The following is a 27586-nucleotide window of genomic DNA, read 5'->3' on the forward strand; positions in this document are numbered from 1 at the left end:
CTTTCCATTGATTTGGATATTAAAAAGAAGAAAAGATACTATTCAAAGAACAAATAAATAAATAAAAAGGACAGTAAGCTCAAAAGTTATTTAAATCCCTATTCCAGATGTCTTATTAAGCCTGATTTTTTTGTTACTTTAAAATTTTTCACCTTTAAAATATTTTAAGCACTACTTATGCATTTAATCCTGCTATCGCAGGCAATAAACTACTTTAAATTATTTTTCACTTATCATGTATTTATTTGTGTGATAAAACAGAAATATGAGCTAACTAGACTAGACTATCAAAATATAACTACGTATACTTTGCTTTCACTTGTAGATCCACAACACACAGTAAGCCTTTGCAAGCAACATTAATATGCAACCAATATTTTTTCACTCCTATGCAAATATCTATTTGTCCTTCATCAACGTCAATGTTATCAATCTTGATGTCATTTATAAATGGTAAGGATTTACAAAAAACTGGCTAAGAATTGCTTTACTGGATGATTTTGATGGACAAATTGAACAAACAAAGTATTATTAAAGGTAGAAGGCAAAACCACATGATTCACTAAAATTTACATTATCTATGTTTTCAGTAATAAAAAAAAATCTTATTAAAAACTCTTAGAATAGTAACCAACTCACCTTTTTGCACTCATCTGTTCTTTTAGCTTGCTGTACATTTCCAGCACTGTATCAAAAAAATATAACTTACTTTAGCTTTCAAGATGAAAATGTCTTGGGAGATGAAAATAATTAAAAGCACGGAAGAACATATTACAAATTCATTAAATTTCTGCCTCAAGTAAATAAAAACATTTAATTTCAACACTTATTAAACATGTTGTATATCTATACACAACAATACATTATATTGAACTTGAAACACTTGCATATGCTGACATCTATACAGTAATTGAGACATGACTAACAATTATTCTATTCAGAAATTTACTAATTTCTCTTTCCTGGAAGGGAGTTGGACATTTAGACTATATTTGAGAATACTAAGTGACAGTGAGACTGATTGATTTTGATTCAAAACACCAAATAAAATAACACAACACATTACACAGCTTACTAAACAATATGTTATACCAATCTACAAAGAAAGATGATGTTTACAAGGGAATGAATTATAATAAAGGGATAAATAAACAAAACAAAGAATCTTTATCATTTCTATCTAGGGCTCAGAAAAGCAATTATACAAGAAAATTGTTATAACCTTCAGCAAGATAGACACCCTGTCACCAAAAAACTTTTAATGCAACTATGTAGATTACCATTCATCATTAGAAAAATTTCAAAATATAAAGAGTAAATCATTATTGGTTCATCAAATCAGCTTATATTTTCCTAGTCAATGTTTTTTTTCCAGATTTTCTGTAGTCATGACTACTCCCCAGGGATTTTCAAAATATTGCTTACTTATCTGAAAACCAAGACATTGCTTAGTTGTCTGAAAACCAGAAATCATACAATAGTGGTTATAGTATATGAACCCTAACTTTGAGGACCCTTGGTATATCTCTATTACAGTTGCATGTTAAAATGCAGTACTTTTCACTTTTTTTTCTATGAAAATATAACCTAGGAAAGAACCTAAGATTGCTGCTATAAAATATAAACTTTCTTTGAAGTTAATGTGCAAACATCCCTGGTCCATCAGATATTAAACTGAAAAGAATTTCAATGATTCTAAAAATAAAGAAAAGCTATTCTCACAATTCAGAAAACTATTTTTTTTTGCTAATAAAGTATGCTAACAATTTTAACATATAATTTGTATTCTAAGTCAAATTTACGTTATATAACTATTATACAAAGAATCTCATTCTATTCCCTTGTATAAATAAATAAAAATAAATCTTTAAAAAAAAAAGAAAAAACAACTAAAAATGGGATGTTGAGATGGACTTAGCTTTACTATAATAAAAGATGAAATACACCTGCTTCCTTTACAGATGAGTAAAGAAAATACTGACTCATTTCTCCAGAATTTGTTTGATGTCCTAGCAATACTGAGCCTTTACAGAGAGACCAGAAACCTCGAAAATTAAAAAGTCAGTTTTCCACAATATAGGAGAAGACAGAGAGGAGAAGACCTAGCACTTTTGGACAGTTCTCTTAGCTTATCAGCAAAATGAGAGTGTGGGCAAAAGAAAACAAACTTGCTTAAGTGAAAAACAGAAAACCAGAGGTAAAGATTACACAAAACTGGAAAAGATGAGAAAATGTAATCAAAAGACACTATCCCCATGGGAAAGTACTCTGAGTTAAAAAAAAAAAAAGAAAAGAAAAAGAAAGAAAGAAATTGCATGGGGTGGGGGATGGTCACAGACAAAGGATGAACTAGGCAGAAAGGAAATGAAAGATAGAGGTTCTAGGAGACTGGTGTAACAGATCATCATTGAGTAGGAAAAATAACCACAGGTTTAGAGGGGAGAAATCACCAAATAATTTGTAATGCCCATAATGAAAATGGCCATATATTATCGTTACAATTTTATCAGGCCAAGTGTTATAGCCACTGTAACTCACCTGGAAGGCATAACTGTAATTTTTCAATTACAGTTGTAATATTCCTTTGCTGAATTCTACATCGAATAATATCTTCTGTTTGGACAATCACCTTAGAGAAGAAGAAATGCTCATATTTTTAAATGAACAGTTAAATTGAACATATTGAGCACACAAAAATTGCACCATTTTTCTCACCTCTTTTCCAGCATCTTGAAATCTTCGGTTGGTATCAGTAACTTGCACCTTAAAAATAATTTCACCTTAGTTTAGACAAATATGCATAAAACTGCTCTGATGTAACTGCTCACCCTTGTAATCAGATCATGCTTCATGAGAAACTTAGAACAAAGAAATGCAAATTCAAATTAACTCTACAGCTTGAACTTGAACTTTTGATTGAAAGGAGCTTTTGTGAATTTGAATTACTTATGACAGTTCTTTTTAACAGATTCTGTGGCAAACTTCTCAAATTTACTCAAGATTTTTGAACTTTACTTGCTTCTCTAAGTCTGTCAAACAATTCAAATCACTGACCCAATTGACCACTGGTCCCTTTTTGATAACTTCAATGAGGTCTATGTGCCATTCATTGTCTGTAGGAAATGGTGATTGCATTTTATGGTAATTAAACATTCATACTTTGCTGAATGCAAACACTGGGTGGTTGATTAACATCAAACACGGAAATCTCAATCCACAGCAACATTTTAATGCTGCAGGTGCAGGCAAGGCTCAACCCCAAATTTTCCCACATATTAAGTGACTCATTAGGTCATCATAGTAAGGAAGAACATTCTGGTTTATTAAAAATCTCATTAATTTCTGAACAAAGATGCTCAGTGACCTCACTGATGCTGTATTTGGTCTCTTGTTATCTGAATATCCTTTACATAATGGTTTTCTAATCATAACCTTTGGTAAACCAGGGTCATTCTGTCTGCTACGCTGTAAAGAAAGTAGGACAATTCTTTTAAAATTAAATGTTTTATATTCTGACTGAACAAATCCAGATCCCATTTAATAATTTTTTTGCTGTGGCAAAAAATGTTGACAAACTTTCTTTTTAAAAATTACACATTGCTACTAAACTAAAAAAAAGTTTCAATATTATTAAATGATTTTGAGAACACATTTATATTTTTTAAAGTTTTTATAGGATAGTTTTTTTTAGCAATATGTAATAATTGTTACTTTACAAATTCTAAACTGCAAATGAGGTCTTTCATTGAATGAATTTTTTAGTTCACTTCCCTACACAGAAAGAAATTTGTCAGTGCTTTATTGCTTTTCGAAAAAGATTACTCCTGTCATTACAATAACAACTATGTTAAAAGAGCAATTAAAAGCATTATCAAACACATAAACTAATTCATTTCTTGAAGGCAGTACATTTAATAACAATTTGTACATATGCACTATAAATACCTGAGCGATTTAATGAAAACTAAGGTAAACAGAATGTTTAAATACTTCTTACCTTCAGTTTTTCTGCATCAGTCCTTACTTTAAGGAGTTCTGTAATAGCATCTACAAAGCCCTGATGATGAAAATTACACATCTTTTCTATTTCCTTGTCATGATTCCGTATACAAGCATCTAACTTTTCCATAAACTTCTTGTGTGCATTTGGTTGGTCATCATATACAGACCTGTACGTATATAAGAAGAAAGTTAAGGTCAATTTTCCAGTTCACCTACATTTTTTCTTAAGTCCAATCTTTACAACAGTCAATATCTGAAAGTCTCTGAACAAATAAGTTAGGTTGGTACTACTTACATTAATAGAAAGAATTCAAGTGAAAAACACTTAATTACTTTTTTTAACATGTTAAAATTAAAAGCCACAAGTCTTTTAACTATGTCACTAGGTATCTGGAAATAAAGGTCTGAGGTTCACAGCATGAGTCTTTAATATGCTATGGCTCAAAAAATAATCACCAGTGAATGATTACAGAATGAACAATCTCCTGATTTCTGTAGCATTTATGATGTGCCAGAATATATTCTAAGTGTTTCATATATTAACTCAATCTTCATAATAATCTTAGAAAGTAGGTGCTATTATTATCCTTATTTTACATACATAAATTAATTAGATAGACAGACAGACAGATAAACTGACAGAAAGACAGGCAGCTAATATAACTGCCATAAATTCTACAACTAGCAGGTGACAGTTGAGATGTGAATACTGATAGTCTGGCTTCAGAGTTCATATTCTCAAATACAAAGTCATACTGCAGTACTCTAAACATGGAGTATGCATTCCTACTGTACCTCAGCTCATGCTATCACCACACAGAGAGCACTTCTCTCCAATCCTACCTGCCACGCAAGAAAGGATTAACCTTGACAAAAGAAGTCTTGGCCCTTGCTCCCAGCCAAGCTCCTGGGATGTAATCTTTTCGAATGTCATTACAGGTAGCTGTCCTCTTTACTTGAGGTCCTTGGGCAATACCTAATAGTCTAAACTAACAATCTGATTTATGGGGCTCGGGTCCTTGGGCCACATGATATCAGCTCTGGAGGGACTGCTAAGGTCAGCATCATGGACAATCAGCCATGTCTGTGTGACTAATCCTCAGTAAAAATCCTGGTCACCATGTCTTGGGTGAGTTTCCATGGTTGGTAATACTCTGTGAATGCTACCACTATCACTGCTGGGATAAGCAAGTGCTGTCCACATGATTCCACCAGGCAAGACCTGGAAACTCCTGCCTGGAACTGTCCTATACTTTGTTTTAAGTGACTTTGCCTATAGTTAATTTTAATCTGTATCCTTTTGCTGTAACAGACAGTAACTGTGAGTTTAATAGCTTTGCTAAATTCTGTGAGTTCTCCCAGTGAATTACTGAACATGAGGGTGGTCTTGGGGACTTCCCATTGTAATCAGGTTCAATAATTCACTAGGAGGACTTTTCTACCTATCTTATCCATACTTAGAGCACCATATTTCATAACACTGACACCGCCCAAATACGTATTTCCAGCCCTGACCACTCCTTTGACCTTCAAACTCGTGTATCTATCCAAGTGGATAATTTGTAAGTATCTCACAATGTCCAAAATGAATTCCTATCTTTCATACCAAAACTTCTTGCTCCAAGTCTTCCCCTGTCTCAGTAAATTCCTTTTATCTACTGCTCAGGGAAAAAACCTTGAAGTCATTTCTGACTGTTTTCTTCCTCTCATATCCCTACACTCCCTCCCACAAGGAAATCCAGCAAATCTAACCATACCTCACAACCTCCACTTGTAAAAACCTGTACTAAATCATCAACAAGTCTTGCCTACATTCATAACAACTGCTTCCTAAATGGTATCCTTGATTCCATCCTTATTTCCTATCAGGCTATTCTCAACACAGTAGACAGAATGATCCCATTAAAGCACAAACCAGACCTCATTGTCTCCTGCTCAAAATCCTATTTCTCATAATTAAATCTGCCCCATATTATTTCTTTAACCTTACTTCCTAAAACTTACTCTCCATTTTATTTATTCTATGCCAGCAACTCTGGTCTCCTTGTGATTCCTGAAATACACCAGGCATATTCTTGTTCTCTGCTGTGCAAATGCTGTTTCCTTTACCTCAATCACATTCTTCATTTGGGCTGCCTCCTTCAACTCCTTCAGGTCTTTCATTGCCTTTTTTATGAGGTTATTTCTGGTTACAATATCTACATTATAAACACTCATGTATACACACTCTCTTCCTTCCTCCATCTTACTCTTTCTCAACTTTTATTCTCTAAAGTTTACTCTGTCACTGCATCACTCTCAGTACTATAGAATAAACTCCCTATTTCACATTTTCATCTATTTTCTGTCTTCCCCCACCAAAATGAAGTTCCATGATAGCACAGTTCTGTCTGTTTTGCTCCTGGTTTATACCCAGCCCTAGAACAGCACCTACCATCTGGCAGATGACCACATGCCTGATAAGTAAATGGGCAGATGGATGCATGGGTAGGTGAAATCAGAAAGGATATTTACTAGCTGTTGAACTATCTGATGTCTTTAAATCTCAATTCTCTCAAAAATAAAACAGGGATAAAAGATAGTCTCTACTTCAGCATTATGAGCATTAAACTAGTAAACAAAAATTTCTTAGCATAGTAACTGACATATAGCACAATATACACTGGCTGCTCGCATGGTATGCACATAAGAGACAGCCCAACCCTTGTTCAATGAGTGATCTGGCTGCTGAGTGATCTGAGCACTGGCTGTCAATACCAAATATAGCTAACAATTATCCATGCCAAAGGAGCTGACTACCACTGATGCCTCATCTTTGTATGGGGCCTTCTGCATTCTCATATCTACCCTTTCATTTATTTCCTATACCACACCTGAGAAAATACCACTTTCCACAAATGAGGAAATGGGCACAGACATGGCACATGACTTGCTCAGTACAGTCTAGTGAGTGAGTTACTGCAGCAGCGCTTTGTGTTTCTCTTATCATTCATGCATATAACTAATTAGAACTCAAACATTTTTCTGAAGGAAGATCCATTTATAAGAGGAAGCTTATTGAACTGACCTTAGTGTGCTATAAAAATTACATTTCACAATTGTATTATAATCCTTAATATATATATGTATTTCTAAGACATTATATATTTTAATAGTTTGATATTTATCTGGCTCTAAAAATACCAGGCAGCAAATGAAACAGATCAAAGAAGTGACTCTTTAATTTCTTTGTATTACAGTTACAACACAGTGGCAAAAATCTAGAAAGAGATTCTATTTCAGGACTGCCTTTCTGTGTGTTGGGGTCTCTCCAAAAAAAGAGTATGAGTCTTATTTTTTTCTGCTGTTAATATAGAACCAGAGTCCCAATGAAGGAATCAAAAATACTACTAAGGAATTAGTACTGTGGAATGAGAAAGAAGCATAGGTCTTGATCTACCTATTACTAAATTTTCATCTCTCCTGATCCTTTGCTATTGCAGACATGAGGACAAGCTGCATCCCAAGCTGATACAACCTTGTCACCCACAGCATATCCGCAAGATCATTCTAAACAGAGTACACATAAAGTAGAAACGAAGAAATATTCTAAACCACAGGAATTAATTGCATTTAAAGAAGGTTCTGAAGGATCAGGCAAATGCCAGTAACCAAAATTCATCATAGATACAGTGTTGGCCCTGGAAAGAACCCTACATAGCTCCTCATTCTGACTTTCTCAATTAATGTATACAGCATAAATCTAAACTCCATCATGCAAGCACTCAAAATATAATTAATCACTACATGTTGTTGATGTAGCCCTCTACCCACTCTGATGAAAAGTAATATTAACAATAATTAGTCAAAAACTTGCTAATAAAGTCAGTAATAAATATCTGACTGAACCAAAGAACAGAAAAAGAGAGGATACTATATCTCAAGAGTTTGACACCATACTCCTAATAGGATGATCAATCTTTTCTCTGAAGGAATCTGTTTAATTATAGAGATTATTTGGTGAAAAAGTAGAATATAGAGAGAAGCAGGAAAGATGTACTCTCTGTCAACAACCTCCCCCCCACAGTGATTTCACTGACTAAAAGGAGTCATCTCTGCTGCTTTTGATTTAATGTGGCAAAGATTAAAGAAAAAAAAAAACAGTATCGCACAACCAAGTACTTACTATTAAGTGTTTTACAAGCATTATTTCATTAACATTCACTGTAGCTTTTTGACATAAATTCTGTCAGCATCCCAGTTTACAAATGTAGTCTGGGGAGATTAAGACTGGGGTGGGGGGAGAGAGAATATTAAGGCTTTAAGTACAAAGTTACACAGTAACAGGGCCAAGATTTAACCCCAGCTCTACCTGATTCCAAAGTCAATGCTCTTAACCACTATGCTATATAGACTCTTCAATCAGAAACAGTTATGAGCAGCATGAAATGCAGAGAAGTCAGCAACATAGCAACAAACCAGATCACCTTCGAAGATCAAAATTAAGAATGATTCAGTAGGGAATCCCTGATGCACACTGTTGCACCCAACAGGTGAAATCATCCAATGGACAGAAAAAGGGAATAAGAACTGAGGCACAGCTAAGAGGAATACAGTATTAAATTACAAATACAACAATGTAAGGTGGCACAAAATATGAAGTAGAGAAAACTGAGGGAGGGCCCTATACTGTCTGAACTCCACTGAAAGGATTCTAAAAACTGTATATCCCTTAACTGTCTTTGTGTGATAATCATCATTCTTTGAAATTCTGATTTGCTGGAGAAGAAAGGAAATAACATTCAGTACTCTTCATTCTTAGAATCTTAAAGTGATTAACAGTTGCAGCCATCTAACTAATATACCAATGAGCCATGCATTACTGTTCTAAATTTCCAAGCAATATACAATTTTGATGAAAATAATTTTTTCTTCTTTTGAAACATCCCCCACAATTTTATAAAGTCTATCGGCAATCCTAAACAAGTTCCTACAAATACATGATAGAACCAGAAAGAGTGAATGGCAAAAAGCTTGCAATTTCTCACATCCACTAAGCTTGTACCTTCATGCACTATATATGGATAATGACTTCAATATAAGATAGTTCAGTCATCTCTTCCAAATGCTCACTACAATAAAATCTTACTTCTAGCAAAATGTAAAAATAATCAAACAAAAATGCAGATGCAAAATCAATTTGAAAAGAAGAGATGATTTAAAAACTTCATGTGAATAGAAAACAGAAGATGCTACACTAAAGATTTTTCTTTATTTTAATTTAGCAACAAGAAATGCATTAAGATAATACATATCTTAAAAGCATAACTAAAATATTTTAAGTATAAACATACTTTCTATCTTCATTATATCTAATCTTCTACAACAAAGCAAAGTGTTCAATATGAGTTGCCACACAATATTTGATCATTGGATATACCAGGCTTTTAAAATTTAAACAAGTAAATCTTTCAGAAATGCCTTCTTGAATTGTATGTATAGGTCTCCACCTAGTGGTAATAAAGTAAATAAAACTAAGATGTCATTAAAATGTAAAATTGGTTCTTTAAAAATGACATGCTTTTACCATCAAATTAAATGTCTTAATACAGAGGACTTCAGCCTACTTCAATATTTTAGTCAGGTGCTAAATAATGTATATAAAAATTTTTAAAAGACTTATTAATTATATATATTCAGTTGGTTTTTTTTTTTTAGTGACAATATACTGGTAACATACTAAGTATGATTTTTTTTCTCAAAAAGCATATAATATCCTTATACCATTTTTAATATCTTTTTTACTCTATCTTGATTATAAAAAAATGACTATAACTGCAAATAAAATAAATTGTACTAGTTTCCTGAAAAAAATATTTTTTAACTTTTCTTTTACTTTATATTTATTTTTACATTTTTAAGAAAATAATATTTACAGGGCCTCCCCAGTGGTGCAATGGTTGAGCGCTGGGTTGCGAAGCTGCCTACAGCCTCTGCAGCGCCAGTTCGATCCCCGGCTGCTCCCCGGCCACTGGAGGAGGGTCCCACATGGTGCGCAGACCTCTCCTGCCGCCCGCTGCTCCCCTCAGCAGTGTACTTCGGTCCTTCTGCCTGCTCTGCTCCCCCCTTTGGCTCTGGTGAATTCTCTCACCCTCCCACACTTCTGACTGTACCCAGTGCTTGTATAAATAAATAAAATAAATAAAAAATTTAAAAAAAAAGAAAATAATATTTACATTTTTAAGAAAAACTGATAAAATTTCAAAGTACCCAATCCCAATCAAATTTTAAGAAAAACAGATAATTTTAAGACCTCCTTGGTGGTGCAGGGATTAAAGTCTCAGCAGTATCAACCTATTCCCAGCCACTGCAGCATGAGTTGTATCCCTGGCTAGGGAGCTAAGCCACATGGTGCAGCAGACCTCTCCTGTCTCACCCACTGCTCCCCTCAGCAGTATATTTCAGTAGATCTGCCTATTCTGCTCCCCACTCTGTCTCTAGTGAATCCCCTCATCCTCTGCACCTCTGGCCTACAGCCCAATTCTGTATGCATAAATAAATAAAAATAAATCTTTAAAAAAAAAAAACACTGAGATAATTTTAAAGTACCCAATTCCAATCACTATATTTACTGAATCATTAACAGTTTCATTTCAAAACAAAATAAAAATGACCCTTAGAATCCTTTGTTCGCCAACAGAATATAATAAATGCCCAACCACAAAAGAGCATAGGAAAGACCCATTCAGAAAAACGTGAGACCATACACACCTGGAGAGGCTGCCATCAAAATTCTACACATAGACTCTCCTATGAATTAAATGTCAATCAACCACTATTAAGAAAAAAAACATTGAATCGATCAAGGAAATGGATTTTTAAAATTTTGGAAAATTAAAGGCAGAAATACCATTCAGAGATCCCTATCCCAGGGCACTACCACTTCTTTTATGTTTTGGTAGCAATATTTTCTACAAACATTTACCAGAAAACAAAATTTTACTCTTATCTCTAATAAAACTGTATCTGTATCTTTCGTTGGATGCTTTTTAATGTCATACTCTAGTTTCCCAAGATTAACATTTTTGCCAGTTCCTCCAATGACATATTAGCTTTAATTCTTTATTTCTAGATATAAAAAAAACCACCTTCACATCTGGAGCATTCTGTTTTCTTCCAGTCCAAAGTATTTTTTTAGTATTCATTCATCAGTGTTTCGAATGGCGTGTCAACCTTAATTTCTGGCATATTAAATCTTAACTTTATATTTCTAGTAATTAGTAATTAAGATTTGGTATTTAAAAAAAAGATTTGGTATTTCATACTAACAAAATTACTGAAACTTATGCTACTTTAGCAATTTCACATTATGCAGAATGTTTTTCAGATGCTAAGTACCAATCTTACTGACTGGAAATTTCAATTATAAGGTACAAAATTTTTTCCAATATTAAATATATTTATAAGAAAATTATCCACCGTATGATCATAAGCCTTTAACAAATACTCCTAAAAATACTATTAAGACAGCATTAAAAATAAAAAAAACTGATCAGAAAATTTCAAAACCTATCAAAACAAAACAAATGGCTTGTTATCAACCTCAAACATAGTTTTAAAAAGAGGTTTTTGATAGATACAGAATGGTGTAACTGATCTGACAGTGAGGTTACCAATGGAGGGGGAAAGTGAAATGGGTTAAGAGGGTCAAAAGATAAAAATTCCAAGTTATAGGGCCTCCCCTGGTGGCGCAATGGTTGCGTGTTGGGCTGCGAGGCTGCCCGCAGCCTCTGCAATGCCGGTTCGTTCCCCCGCCGCCGGCGAGGGTCCCACCAAAAAACAAAAAAAAAATTCCAAGTTATAAATAAGTAAGTCATAGGAATGTAATGTATAGCAGAGCAACAACTATCGTTGGTAATACTGTACTGCATATTTGAAAGTTGCTAAGAAAATAAATCTTTAAAAGATCCCATCACAAGAAAAAAATTATAACCAAGTATAGTGACAGATATTAACTATACTTATTGTGATGAGGTTTTACAATATATTCAAATATCAAATCATGTTGTCACCTGAAGCTTATATAATCTGTCTTAATTATAGCTCATTGTTTCAAAAAACAGATTTTTGACACATAAATTGGATTGGTCACACAACAAATAAGTCATTTGTCAATTAACTTAAAGTCAAGATTAAAAAACATGTCCTTAGATAGGCGCAAAGGAGTGGTTAAAAGTTCTCTCAGAATGGGACATACACAAGCTCAAGGGATGAAAGGGCAGTTTCACTGCAAAAATTAAACTTGCTTTGCCCCCATAGTCATCAGCAGTTCTCTGCATCCCCTGTATGGGTCCTGGAAATTAGGATAAGCTACAATGAGATATTCCATCTGCTCCGATATGAGTGAACTCTTAGTTTTTGTCTCCTTGGCTATACAAATTAAAATTTTAATCTCACCTTTCAGCGGAGCAATTTCTTCTCTACCAGTTTAAAAAACAATTGAAATCTTATAGCTAGAGTCAGAAGAGGAACTTAGAACACTGCAATTACTTGGTACTAGTAAACTACATTTAAATAATATTATTTAAATACATTCTTATTATTTAAAAAAGTATTTAAATAGCAAATTAGTTATCATTTGAGAAAAGGGCCCTTTTTTTGGTAAAGTCACACAATTTGGAATTCTGTTAAACAACTGCAAAGATACCATCTCTCTATCTTAAAGACATGAAAATGCTTAAAGCACTGAAGAGTGCTGAGAAAACAGAAAAGAACTGCAACTTTTAATGCTAAGAACAGGTTCACTAGAGGGCGCCCTTCACCTAAAAGTAGCCTCTAGAAATTCAGATATTTTCTTTTATTTACTATTGCATCAAAATATAAATCGCATACTCAAGCGAAATACTATGAAATCAAAATAAAAATAAGATTTATTCTATATTATATCCTATTACCTGTTACTTTAATAATAAAATAGCAAAATAGAACCATAATATCATAAAAATCCTCTGGCAATTCCAGGCTCCTATAACTAGGTATGGAAATCTACATAGGATAAACTTTTTTTATATGATACATGACTGACATATAGTAGGCACACACATATTGCAAAAACACACAGAAAAATTTTACTTAAGAACATCTTACAGGGCCTCCCCGGTGGCGCAGCGGTTGAGCGCTGGGTTGCGAAGATGCCCGCAGCCTCTGCAGCGCCGGTTTGATCCCCGGCTGCTCCCCGGCCACCAGAGGAGGGTCCCACATGGCGCGCAGACCTCTCCTGCCGCCCGCTGCTCCCCTCAGCAGTGTACTTCGGTCCTTCTGCCTGCCTTGCTCCCTGCTCTGGCTCTGGTGAATTCTCTCACCCTCCCGCACTTCTGACTGTGCCCAGTGCTTGTATGTATGTATGTATAAATCAATAAATCAATCAATAAATAAATCTTTAAAAAAAAAAAAAAGAACATCTTACATCTGTATTTGAATTGACAATATATAAAAGAGTTTATACATTATTTTGAAAATTGATGGGAAATTAGCACTGATTCATAAATATAAGATCTAGGGACAGTTAGTATCAGTCAAATATAAACAAATTATGTTTCACTAATCTTCTCAATCAGCTTTGGTAAATCAACAAATAAATGATATTAGTGATGTTAACTATGTCATTATATCTGGAAGTAAAAACCATAAATTTATTATATTGCAGAAAACATTAAAAATAAAAATCAGGTGCAGATGCATTCAATGCTAACTCTGAAAGAAAGGTTTCTAAAATATGCATTTTAAAAACATATACACATTAACTAAAAGATATTAGTTTAATTTTAATAATGTGTTTTTCAAAAGACAAAGAATTTTGCCAAATACATATAACTTAGAAGCAATATGAAGAAAACCATATGTTTCTATTTATTTAAATAAATTTTAAAAAGTATTTAAATAGCAAATTAGTTATCATTTGAGAAAAGGGCCCTTTTTTTTGTAAAGTCACACAATTTGGAATTCTGTTAAACAATTGCAAAGATACCATCTCTCCATCTTAAAGACATGAAAATGCTTAAAGCACTGTTACCCCATATGACTGACCCCAAATCCCCTCATAGATTCCGACCACTCAAGTCCATTTCCATTGGTCATTTCACAGGTTTGCAAGGAAAAAAATGGACAGAAAACAGAAAGTTGAGAACAATTCTGTTTCCACTCAAAAGCAGATTCTAACAAACAAAAAACTAGAAATAATCCTTTACATTTGTACTAGTGCTTTGCAATCTACAAAGCAATTTTGTATACATCATTGCATTTGAGTCCAAGAACCTAGGGAAATGGACAGTGCACTTCGTTTTATCCTGTCTCATAGGAGGAAATGAGGTTCGGAGAGATTAAAGGATTTGCTCAACACTGTGTACCTACCAAAAGGCCAAAGCAAGGTATACAATATAAGTCTTGGACTCCCAAGAAGTGCTGGAGGACACCATACAGAAAAGGTAAAAGGGACCTACTGCCAAAAAAGGGCCATTCCGTTGCAAAAACTATTTAGCTTAAATATGTCAGTGATATGTTCACTGCTGGTTTCCAGAGGATCTTTATTACTATGGCAATGACTCTATAAATGAAGTCTCTCAAAACTATGCTCCTTTATAATGAAGCTGGCAACAATCAGACATCAACAACATACACACACTCACACATACACACGCACACATATGTTGTCTCACAAAGCACACAGAATAGTTGCCTGCCTTCACATTCAACTGTGACAAAAACAGAAAACAAACCAACCATTGTGCAGATTCTAATAGGCCTGATCTACCAAGCAGAGAAGGAAATAAAAAACAAAACACAGTCCTTTAGTATGAGAAACCTAAAAGCAAACTGATTTAAATATTGTTTAAAAATAAATAAAATAAAATGAAAAAAATTTAATTTAATTAAAAAAACTAATTTATGTTCATTTTCACTATAGGAATGAGTAAATGTTTCTTTTTTTGCCAGAGGTAGGATTGAAAAGGGAAGGTGGGAGATGATGTTTTGTTTTCTCCCCATTAGTTACAACTGAAAAAGGTCACAGAGAAGGCAAAAGAGGTCGGTGATTTTTCTCATATTCTGCATCTCCTAGAAAGAATAAGCTGGGGACTGGCCTTACTAAAGCCACTGGAGAGCTGCATCTTGGAACTGTAGGGTCATGTCAGCCTGTCACCACTTTATTATGAGTTTATTTTCAATCTCTGAGATCCCTCTGATCTAACACAAACTCTCCCTGAGTAAATTTCTGTTCACATTCCTTACAGTTCCCAATCTTAGTGTAAGTTTTTCCTTTCTATTTTTTTCTTTTAGTTAAAATTTAATAATGTTTTTATATAGCGCCTTTCATTGTCTGGTACTCTAAATTATAATGACACACAGGTTCGCAAGACAAATGGCCATGTTCACATCTAATTCTACCAGGTGTGCCTCGGGGAAGTGACCGATTCTATCTCTAACAAAATTTCTGAAAAATGGGTATAACAATGGTACCTCAGACGCTTCTTGTGAAGATTAAATGAAGACAACACATTTCAGTGCTTAAAACAGTGGCACAGAAAATAGTCAATAGACATTAGCTACCTATTTTTATCTACATGATTACTTTTACTTCCAGGAACAAAGATTCTGAGTAAGAAATTAGAATTAATATAACTGTTCATAAAATTTCAAAAATAAGGGCCAGTTAAAAGAAAATAAGATCTACCTAAATGTGCAACAATTAAGGAAATAAAGAGAGAAAACAGCGTTGCATACACACATACACACACAGTAATTATAACAACATATATTTCACTGTATTCAACATTGCTTAATAGCATTTAATATGGTGAATATTATAACTTCAATTAATATTTGCTGTTTCTATTATGAGACTAGAAAAAGTGTCAATTATGATTATCTTTGAGTAATAAGAAAACAGTGATTTTCTCCTCCCCATTCTACATTTTTCATGTTTTCCACAAAGAAAGATTTTGTTTTTCATTAATTAGGTTCAAAAAATATTTACTGTGAGTCTGCTGGACCTTTGTATGCAACACAGAAGGATGTATGACAATCAGAGGCCTCAGGGACAACATTAAGTCTGCATTTAAGACATTTATTTAAAACATACTTATTAAAATATACATTCACATACAACTAAACAGTATTTGTAGAACATGTCCTAAAAACTCATGCAGTAAGAAATGACACAGGGAAAAAAATGTGTGTATATATTATATGTACTATATATGTATAGATTATATGTATAGATTACACATATAATATGTATATATTATATATACATGTGTATATATTATATTATATGTATATATTTTATGTGCTGTATATATATACACAGTACATATAATACATATATACACACATGCATGTACATATTATCCATATAGAATGCAGTATTCTAAGATGCAAAGATTTTGTGGAAGAAACAGCACCTAAATGAGAATTTAATGAGAGGTAATATTTGAGTAGATATAGAGAGGGGTATTAATCATACATAAACACAGGCCGGAAAGAACCTGGCATTTTGGGAAAGACAGTTCAACTGATATCAAGACTATCTGTTGTAAGTACTGGGAATTAATAACTCCCAGAGTGATTAATAACTCTGAAAAGAATTATTCTCAATTTTAAATTGGGCATTTGCCTCAGAGTGGCAAGACCCTCCTCTGATTTTGATAAAAATTATGGCTCATCTCCCCTGAAAAATCCAAAACCAGAAATGCAATATATATCATCTCTGTGAGGATTACTATGAAACCATCCATAAGGTAGAACAGCACAGCCTCTTCCAGTAACAGTGAACTGCACAGACATGTATACAGGGGTGCAGAACGGATCTAAACTGCTTTCATCAGCCACACTCTTGCAGGAGCTGTGAGTTGGAATCAGAGACTCAGCTGAGTATGCCTGACAGCCATATGGACGCTGTAGGGAGTCATCCCCCGCGCAGTGCAGACACAAGCAGAGAAACCAGACTTCAGAGCAGAGTGAAAGAGAGAGCATGAAGGAAGAACAGAAAAATACATGGTCTTCTATTTCTTTTTTTTTTTTATTATTTTTTAAAGATTTATTTATTTATTTATACATATAAGCATTGGGTACAGTCAGAAGTGCAGGAAGGTGAGAGAATTCACCAGAGCCAGAGCGGGGAGCAGAGCAGGCAGAAGGACCAAAGTACACTGCTGAGGGTAGAGGCGGGCGGTAGGAGAGGTCTGAGAGCCATGTGGGACCCTCCTCCAGTGGCCGGGGAGCAGCCGGGGATTGAACCGGTGCTGCAGAGGCTGCGGGCAGCTTCGCAACCCAGCACTCAACCACTGTGCCACCGGGGAGGCCCTGGTCTTCTACTTCTTTGTTCCAATCTTTTAAGAAGTATGACAGCCCTAAGAATTCTGTGAGATACCCTAAAACTTTCCACTTTTTCTTTTCATTTTTCCTTAAGCTGACTCATTATCTGGGTACTAACAACGAAAACCAAAAACATATCCTTGACTAAGACACTCATGCATGCACACACCCACACACACATTTCTTATAACTGTCATTTACAAACCCTCTCCTCTGACCATTACAGTACATCTTCTCACTGCATAGGTTACAAGCAATAATACAATAAAGATCACTGCAGCCCTCACTCTCTCTGCCTGTGCCAAGACATAAAAAAATGCTGGGAAACACTACTATAGACAATACAGAAATAAGGGCCTAAATTAGACATAGTTTGTCAACAGACACCTGAGGAAAAGAACATGTCAAATAGGTCTATAGAATAATAATAATAAATACAATATTATTTAGCTTTTAAACAACTTTTAATTTTTTCAAAACATTCGCAATATTGTACAGATAGGCAAAGATTTCAGGATAAGGTTTGGGTCCTAAAACATCATGCTGGAAAGCTAAATCAAGCAGGTATCCTATAGCTGCTGAGTAACTGAGAATTTCTAGCAACTTTAGGAGAAAAAAAAAATACATGTAAACATAGAATCCAGTTTTTCATCACAGAATACTGAAATAGATTTCTTGTTTACAAAACATTCATCTTTGTGTATTTTCCTATGAAATATTTCATCCAGTTTGCCACATGCACTCTTAGAATGCTTTGTAAAATAAATAATGCCCAGGTGCTTCCTCCAATTCAACTGAAGACATTCTGTCAAACAATTTTTCAAATGATAGAGCTGACATATCCTAACTTTTTTTAAAAAAAAAAAAGAATACAATCATCTCTTAAAGGGTCATACAACTGTCAAAACATTAAAAATCAAACAAAAGCAAGGAATAAAGATGATTTTCCCTGTCTTTCTCAGGCTGATTTTCACTTGCCTTGTTTTCCTCTATGTGCAATTTCTGTAACTTGTTCTCACTAAAAGTATCCTGTTTCCATGCATAGGAAAAGGCCTAGTACAGTTTGTTAGTTCACATTACTTCCTATAACTAGAGATGACATTCTGTAATACTGACATTAGCACTCACTGTAACTCTGGATAACAACATAGTACAATGATGACCGTTAATGGACATCCTTTATGGTGAAACCTGAATTGATAATCAGCTAACACAGATTTGCAATAGACTTCCTCCTTCCTGTTTTTACACTCCCAACCAAGGAGATGTCTCTTCCTGTTGACTTCTGCGCTCCTTGGTAAAATGAAAAAGATGAGAAATGGAAACACCTAATACATATAAATTTTATTTATCCTCTAGGATGACAAACTGAATTATAAATATACTGTAATTCAAAAAGACTTTAGAAAATTAAACAAAAATATTAAGCTGTCTATCGTAAATCTAATATGTAGTTTGCTTAAGAGATTACCTATATATATCCTACAAAGTCTTATAGACATTTTTTTTCTACAGTTAAGGAAGAATTTATTTAAGGATTGACTTTTCAGCAAAATAACCAAAAAAAAGAAAAAAACACTACTCGTAGAAAATTAAAGTTTATACTTATAATTTGTGAACTTTATGCTAAAAACTACAGTTCAAAATAAAGATGTAACATTCAGAAACAAACTTTCATAAAAGAGAAATTACAAGAAATGTAAGAGACAAACATATAGGAGATTTTAAAATACCTCTCAATCCAAGAAAGAATAAGTGGAAAAATACTGACACCTTCGCAGATATAGTCAACTTTACGATATGAGCACTATATAATCACTCCTTAAAGAAGCCAGTGGTCTCTTTAACAAAGAAACAGTAAAAGCTTGCCTGCTTAAAGTCAAGAAAAAGTAAAAGAAGCCCACTCTCTCAACTACTGTGTTGCAATAATAGACTATGAAGATAGGCTAGACAAAGCAATCTAAAGTTTAGGAAGTAAAATTATTTCTAAATACAGATTACATAATTACATAAACCCAAAGAAATGGAGGAAAAAAATTACAACAAATAAGAAAATTTAACAAAGTTACAACTTAAAAATTAACTACAAGGATCACCAGCATTCATTTTTTAAGCAAAAACCAGTTAGAACACATAATGTAAGGTTCTACTAAAATAAAAACAAAAAAATACCTACATAAAATCTTAAGGAATTCTAAAATTTATCTGTGAAAACTTTAGCACTCCTGAAAAACATAACATGGTCTTGGATATAAAGACTCAACATCATTAAGCTATCTATTCTTCTAATTAATGTACAAATTTAACTCAATCTCAACAATACCTTGAGGATTTTTCTAGAGTGAGACATGTTTATTATGAAGTCCATATGAAAGAATAAACAAGAATGAAAAAGATAAGCAATGAGGGGAGGGTAGCCCTTCTGATATAACAAATTAATATAGCCTCTATAATTAAAAAATATAAAACAGAAACTTGTGTCTATAGGGAATTGTATTAAATGAGCCTACAGATTTTGCTACATAAATAAAATGCTCATGTACAACAGACACTTCTCAAAAATACACCTCAGAGTTTCAACGTGAAATATAAATTTGATCCACTGTTAAAAGTTAGAATCACTACAGGGGTTTACATTACAACAGTGACAAAAAGTTACAACTCTGCGTGTGCTTTTGTTTTTCAAGAAAGAGTGGTTTTGTTCTTAAGAAGTTTTCAGATTTGTCTCTTTTACACTTGTAAACTTACAGAGAATTCCAAAAAGCTTTTGCTTATGTGGATAACTACTGATATTTATTGCATTAAAAATTAAAACAATTTCCAAAACATTTATATAAAGAGCAGTGACAAATGCATGTAGCGTATTAACATAAATAGCTTCTTACCATTATTTGAAATAAAATGTTTATTGAGGTAAAAGTGATTTACAAAACACTGTATATGTTTTAGTGGTAGAGGTTTAACACCTTCATAAATGTATGTCATCACTCCATACCCACCACCAAAGCCCCAATAATCTTCCACCATAGTTCACTGAACGCTGTCACCCCTTTACTATCTACCTCTCATCCTCCCCTCCCCTTCTGGTAGCCTCAGTTCTGCTGTCAGATTTCAACAGTTTGCTATGGTTTTATGTATTCCTTTGTTTTGTTTCTTTATATTTCACCTATGAGTGAAATCATCCAATATTTGTCTTTCTGCTTTTGATTTATTTCGTTCAGCATAATCCCCTTTAGTTCCATACATGTTGTCACAGAGAGCAAAATTTTCTTTGTATTGCTTAGTAGTATTCCATTGGTGTATACATTCCATTGTATATACCACCACTTCTTTATCTACTCACCTATCACTGGCCACATAGGTTGTTTTCATAATCTGGCTACTGTAAGTAGTGCTGCAATGAACACGGATGTGGTAAACCCCTTCAAATGCAGGTGTTTGCATTCTTCAGATAGATACCTAGGAAAGGACTGCTACATCATGTAGCAGATCTGTTCTTAAAGTTTTAAGAAAACTTTATACTGTTTTCTATAGAAGTTGGACTAGTCTATATTGCCATCAATTAACATATGGGAGTTAGTTTTTCTCCACATCTTCCCCACTGGTTGTTTCTGGTCCATGTGGGCCATTCTCAAGGGTGTGAAGTGGTTGCTCACTGTGGTTTTGATTTGCATTTTCCTTGATAGTGATGGTGAGCATTTCTTCATATGCCTATAGGCCATTTGTAAGTCTTTGGAGAAGTTTTAATTAGCTCTTCCGCCGTTTTTTGGATTGGGCTGTTTTATTTTTCTTGATTGTATGAGTTCCCTGTAGATTTAGGCTACTAGCTCCTTGCTGGATGTATGGTGTGCAAATATTTCCCCCATTGGGTATGGTGGGGGTTTTGCTGTTGTTTATTTTAATGATCGTTTTTTCACTGTGAAAAGTTTTAACCACACATATCCCCAAGAAATTAAACTGAAACAAACTATTTCAGAATATGAAAGATCACAATATAGAAGACCAAAACATGGAAAGTTAGTTATATTTGCCTTGGATACCCAAGTCTGAATATAAGCTATGAAATAATGTTTGAAATTAAGCAACGTGCTTAATTTGGGGGGCTTGACTCTTTAGTTTATTGGTTAATCATTTGCCTACAATAGGAAAGATTATACTTCACCTTCTGTGTAATCTGCCTACATAACTCTTGTGAGAATAACTTTCTGTGCTTCATATAAACCTTATTATGTTCTTGATTTCATTTAACTAGACAAAAAGATTTCCTCTGATTTATTAGAGCATTGATGTTCTTTATAACCAAGTTATCTATGTTTATTTTTAAATGCTTCAGATTTTCATTAAGTAGGTAACCAAGTACTGCTTTTCAAACAACTTCAGAAAACTGTTTTGATTTTGCCTTTCCAAATTTGGACCCTAAGTATAAGAAAAAGAATAAAACTTTCAAGATACCTTTTACAACTACAATTTTGAGACCTCCCAGAGGAACTCTGGTAGATCATTTAATTATTCTTTTGCCTATAAGTTTAACTATTTTTTTGCTTGTACAAAGAGAAAAGTTAGAATAATAAAATTTGTATGATGTTGCTATTTGAGGTTACTATTGCATACTGGTTTATTATATGACTTCAAATCCATTAGTTTATGACTTGAGTGAAGTTACGTTGATCCAAGGGTGAATTTGTTTATGCTGGAGAGGTTGTGTCAGAATTATGTCATCAAAATTGCTGTGCTACTGAGGGCTTATCAATATGATCATAAGAAGGAGCAACTATGACCTAACAGACATTTAGATTTTAAATACCAAGAGTTTATGAGTACTTACCAAGAATGTTCAATCTGGCAAAGCAACTCTTGGCTGATGTAAATAGCTCTCCAAAGACCTTGGGACATTATATCCTGCCTTAGCAAGACTATTATTCATTGCCTGCAGTGTTGAAAACCATGCAGTGGTCTGGAGATCACCTTCCTGCCAGCACCAGTGCCTTACTTCTCCTAGAATCATGATCTAGCAACAAGAGACTTTTGATTCGTGGTAGCAGCTATAGGTCAGCTCTTGGTTGGCTAAGTTAATGCTTAACTCTTAGAAAGTTAAGTCCAACTAAATTTGAACTTTATTTCTTTCATCTACCTAATTCCTGAAATAGTAGCATGATTAATATATCATTCATTTGGAGCATGTTATTTCTTTACTGGTTTATTAAGAGTTATTATTCTGCATGCTGCTGCCTTGTGAAATACTATTATTATTGTAAAGCATAATCCCCATAAAGTGTTAAATTACTGACAAAGACAATCTCAGTCTCTGAGCATAAAAGCTATGAACAGCAGTTAATTTAGTAACAGTTGTTTGGAAGAATTGTCAAAGTAGACGGAAGCTCTGTCTTCCTACGTCAAACTTTTGTAGGTTATAACATGCTATAATACAAACATTTCTGAAATTGTACTCTTTATGGGAAGTCCCTAAAGATTTGTCCATTTCTGGGAAGTCCCTTTCTAGCCACAATTATGTTTTAATTCATCTAAACTTTTAAATAATAATGTACTACACCTGACAGAAAATTTTACTTTAAAATAGTACAGTAGGGCCTCCCCTGGTGGTGCAGTGGTTGAGCGCTGGGCTGCTGGACTGCCAGAGTGCCGTGCTGGTTCATTCCCCAGCCACCGGCGAGGGTCCCACAAAATAAAAAAAAAAGTACAGTAATAGGGGGCCTCCCTGGTGGCTCAAGGGGTTAAGTCTCAGCACCATCAAGCTATCAGCAACCACCTAGCACGGAATTCAAACCCTAGGCAGGGACCTAACTCACATGGCGCAGCAAACCTCTCCTGTCTCGCCTGTTGCTGCCCTCAGCAGTGTATTTCAGTAGATCCACCTGTTCTGCTCCCCACCCCGTCTCTGGTGAATCATCTCACCACCCCATACCTCTGGCCTACACCCCAGCACTTGTATGCAAAAATAAATCTTTTAAAAAATTGTCTTTAACAATAAAGGACAGTTTCAGAGTTTTTGGCACTTCAAACTACTGATACTTCACAAAATAGACTCTTTTTAAAGTCAAACATGTAATAACTACATGACCCAGCAATTCCACACTGAGGTATCTATCAAAAAATACCTGAAAACAGGTATTCAAACAAAAACAGATATTCACAATAGCATATTTACAACAGTCAAAAGGGACAAATCAAAAGTTTATCAACTGATGAGTAAGTAAAGAAAATGTGGAATATCCATACAATGGAATATTATTCAGCCATAAAAAGAAATAATGATAAATGCCATAATACATATAACTCTCAAAAACATTATACCACAGTAAAAGAAGTCAGACATTAAAAATTACATATAGTATGTAACTTTTTAAATGAAATGTCCAGGGCCTCCCTGGTGGCACAAGGGGTTAAGCACTGCACTATGGAGCAATCCGCAGCCTCTGCTGCACAAGTTCGAGCCCTGGCTGGCCAGAGAGCAAAGCAACCCACATGGCGCAGCAGACCTCTCCTGTCTCACCCGCTGCTCCCCTCAGCAGTGTATTTCAGTCAGTCTGCCTGTTCTGTTTCCCACTCTGTCTCTGGTGAATCCTCTTACCCCCTGCATCTCTGGCCTGTACCCCAGCTCTTGTATGCATAAATAAATAAATCTTTAAAAAAATGAAATGTTCAGACTAGGTAAATGCATAAAAACAGAAAGATTAGTGTTGCCAGAGGCTGAGAGAAGAGGTGGAATGGAAGTGACTGCTTGCTGAATATAGGGCTTCTTTTTGTAATGATGACAATATTTTACAATTAGAGGTAGAGGCGATGGTTGTATATGAACCATCACTGTTATGAACATCACTAAATTGTACATTTAAAATTGTACATTTAAAATCTCTGGATATTTTAAATGTATAAAGTAAAGAAATATTTATTCAAGAAAATATCAGAATGCCTTAAGTATAAATGTTGAATTATAATGCTGTCCTCCTGGAACTAAAATAAAAATGGCATTATATGAATTTATAATTAAAAAAAGAAAAAAGAGAATGTTTTGGTCTGAGGGGACAAAAGTCTACTAAATACTTGGTAAGAATAGAAAGAGTTTGTAGCCCATGAATGAAGTTTTGTGGCCCATACACATCTTCAATAACCCTGAGCTCAGCATGATAAAAACTTTATCTGGTTAAGTATGGCTAAGAAAGCAGGGCTACCCCAGGTTTCAGTTAAGGGTTGAAGAAAAGGCAGACATTCAGCATTTCTCATCCTCTCCCAGCCCCCAGTTCTGTGTTGCAGAAGCTAAAACCCAGGGAGGCATAACCAAGAAGTTGGGGCCCCTGTAGCCCTACCCAGTCCCATGATGAGAGTCATAGTACAAAGATACAGCAGCCAGGGATACTGAAGTCTCAAGTGCCCCACGTAACGTTCACAGGAAAGAGGCTCTACATGATCAGGAGCAGGCTGGGAAGACCAGATATAACTGCCCCAACTAGAATCCTGCACTTAAAAGCAAGCGTGTCACTCTAAGACAAACAGGTCACTGTTCCTGTCCCCAGATCTGGAGCAGTTTCTTAGAGTATACTCATGAAGCATTATCTTTATATACTGTTGGATATAATATGCTAAAAATTTGTTGTTTTCATCTGTGTTGATGAATAATATTGACTGACAGTTTCCTTTTCTAGATATGACTTTCAAGGTATCAGACTGATGTTGACTCCAAAACAAGTTTAGAAATATTCCCTCCTACTTTTTTTTTTAAGATTTATTTATTTATACAAGAACTGTGGTGCAGGACCTCCCTGGTAGCACAAGGGGTTAAGCACAGCACTATGAAGCAATCCGCAGCCTCTGCAGCACCAGTTCAATTCCTGGCCGGCCAGGGAGTAACCTACATGGCGCAGCAGATCACTCCTGTCTCACCCGCTGCTCCCCTCAGCAGTGCATTTCAGTCAGTCTGCCTGTTCTGTTCCCCACTCTGTCTCTGGTGAATCCTCTCACCTCCCTCACCGCTGGCCTATACCACAGCTCTTATACGCATAAATAAATAAATCTTAAAAAAAAAAAAGGACCGGGGGACAGGCCAGATGTACAGGAGAGTGAGAGGATTCACCAGAGACAGAACAGGGAGCAGGACAGGCAGACTGACTGAAATACACTGCTGAGGGGAGCAGCTGGCGAGACAGGGGAAGTCTGCTGCACCATGTGGGTATCTCGCTGGCCGGCCGGGATAGAACCTGCGCTGCAGAGGCTGCAGACAGCTTCACAGCATGGCTCTCAACTGCCTGCACCACCAGAGGAGGTCCTCACTCCTACTTTTTTGGATGAATTTTCATAGAATCACTAGTAATTCTTCCTTTAAATGTTTTAAAATTCATCAATAAAGCCATCTGGGCCTAGAATTTCCCTTTAGGGGAAGGTTTTTTAACAGCAAATTGAACATCTTTAATTGATAAAGGACTATCCAGTTAGCTATTTCTTAAGTGAGATTTGATAGTTTATATCTTTCAAGTAATTTGTCCATGTCTTCTACATTATCAAATGTACTAGCATGAAACTGTTCCTAATATTCTTTTTATTGGCCTTTTTAATTTCTGTAGGATCTATAGTGACTTAACATCTCTTCTACCTGATAGTAGTATCAGGAATTATTAACTCCTGATAATTGGCTTTCCCCCCTACCCCTTTTCCATAGAGGTCTGTTGATTTTACTGATCTCAAAGGAATAGGTTTTGGTTTCACTGATTTGCTCAATTGTTTTTCAACTTTCTATTTTACTGATTTCCACTATGATCTTTATCATCTCCTTTCTTTGGTTCTCTTGGGTTTTATTTGTCCTTCTTTTTCTAATTTCTTAAATTAGAAAATGTGACGATTATTTGAAACCATTCTTTTCCAGGAGACGTGTTTAGTTTTATAAATTTCTAAGTATTACTTTAGCTGTATCACACAAGTTCTGATACACTGTGTTTTCATTTTATTTTGTTCAAAATACTTTAATTTCTCTTTTGATTTCTTTCTTTTATCCATGAGTTATTAAAATGTGTGCTACTCAATGCCCAAATATTTGGGAATTTTCTATTATTGATTTCTAACTTAATTCCATTGTGGTCAAAGAACCATAGCATAAGTCAGGCATTGTGAAAAGTATATAACATGCTTCTCTTTTAATCTTTTGGCTTCTGGGAAGCCAGATCTGATAAAAAGTGAATCAGAAAAAGGTTAGGCTAAAAAAATCTGCCACTGAGAAAAAAAATGAAACAGCAGCAACATAACAAAATTACAGGCCAGCTGAAAGATAATTGCAAAATAATCAAATTTAGTATTAATATGGAAATATTTATGGGTGAACTGACACTGGGAATTTGCTTAAAAATAATCCAAGATGAGGGAGAGTCGACAGAGGAAAAGATCAAACAAGATTGGCCAGAGGTTAAATTGAAGCCTGATGAGAGGTTCATGGTGGTTTGATTCATTATTTTACTTTTCAAAACATTTAAATTTTTTCATAATAAAATGTCCTTTAAAAATTAATATTAGCACTTCACTCAGTGAAACCTTGGGGGAAAAATAGTAGTTTAAACACTGTTAAACAGAGAAGACTACTAGCAGTACCGTGTGTGTGTGTGCGTGTGCGTGTGTGTGTGTGTAGAGTCTGCTTGTAAATGAGATGACAAGAGTATATATAGGATCAGTATGTGTCACTGAAGTCTGCTAATGAAAAAAGCATGGGTTTCAATAGTAAAGTGACACAACTGCCCAGCAAAAAAAGAACAGAATAACACTGTGAACACATATATTCTACCTGTATCACAGTATCTCTCAATATATTTCAATTTTTCTTCTAAGTTGATTTCATCTGTTTTCAAGGATACTGTATAGCACATTTTCCCAAGATGAAGCCTCTCCTTCACAACCAATACTGCTTTTCAAAAATAGCCTATTTGGATAACTATAGTGCATACTATATTCTTTCAGTTTCACCATGCAATGAAAAAACAAAGCTTCCTTTTAATCTGTGACTTCTACTTTCATTACCAAGTATACAAGGTTTATGAAAAGAAATAATCATGCTGGAAAATTAAGAAAATGCACTAATAATCTTTACTACATTACAGGAACTTCATGTGACAAGAATTTATCAGGTGCCTACCACAGTCTTGGTGTTAGGGATACAGTGAACAAACAGGTGAAGTCCCTAAAGTCCTGGCTTTTGGGGACATCTAAATGCCCAACCCTCCCCTGTCTACACAAATAA

General features: G+C 34.7%; 1 protein-coding gene across 2 annotated transcripts in view; it reads right to left on the reverse strand.

Moving 5' to 3' along the window:
* The window catches only part of EXOC6 (exocyst complex component 6), a 145577-nt gene that overhangs the window by 102031 nt on the left and 15960 nt on the right, over positions 1–27586 (reverse strand). For both annotated transcript variants that reach the window (XM_037497874.2, XM_037497875.2), the window contains exons 2-5: positions 3998–4169; positions 2716–2763; positions 2539–2629; positions 640–685 (exon numbers count right to left, since the gene is read on the reverse strand). In XM_037497874.2, the coding sequence (XP_037353771.1) occupies positions 640–685; positions 2539–2629; positions 2716–2763; positions 3998–4169 (357 nt within the window). The remainder of the gene's footprint in view (positions 1–639; positions 686–2538; positions 2630–2715; positions 2764–3997; positions 4170–27586) is intronic.

This window comes from Talpa occidentalis, unplaced genomic scaffold (assembly GCF_014898055.3).
Source record: "Talpa occidentalis isolate TD23 unplaced genomic scaffold, MPIMG_talOcc4v2.1 talOcc4.8, whole genome shotgun sequence".
NCBI lineage: Eukaryota > Metazoa > Chordata > Mammalia > Eulipotyphla > Talpidae > Talpa > Talpa occidentalis.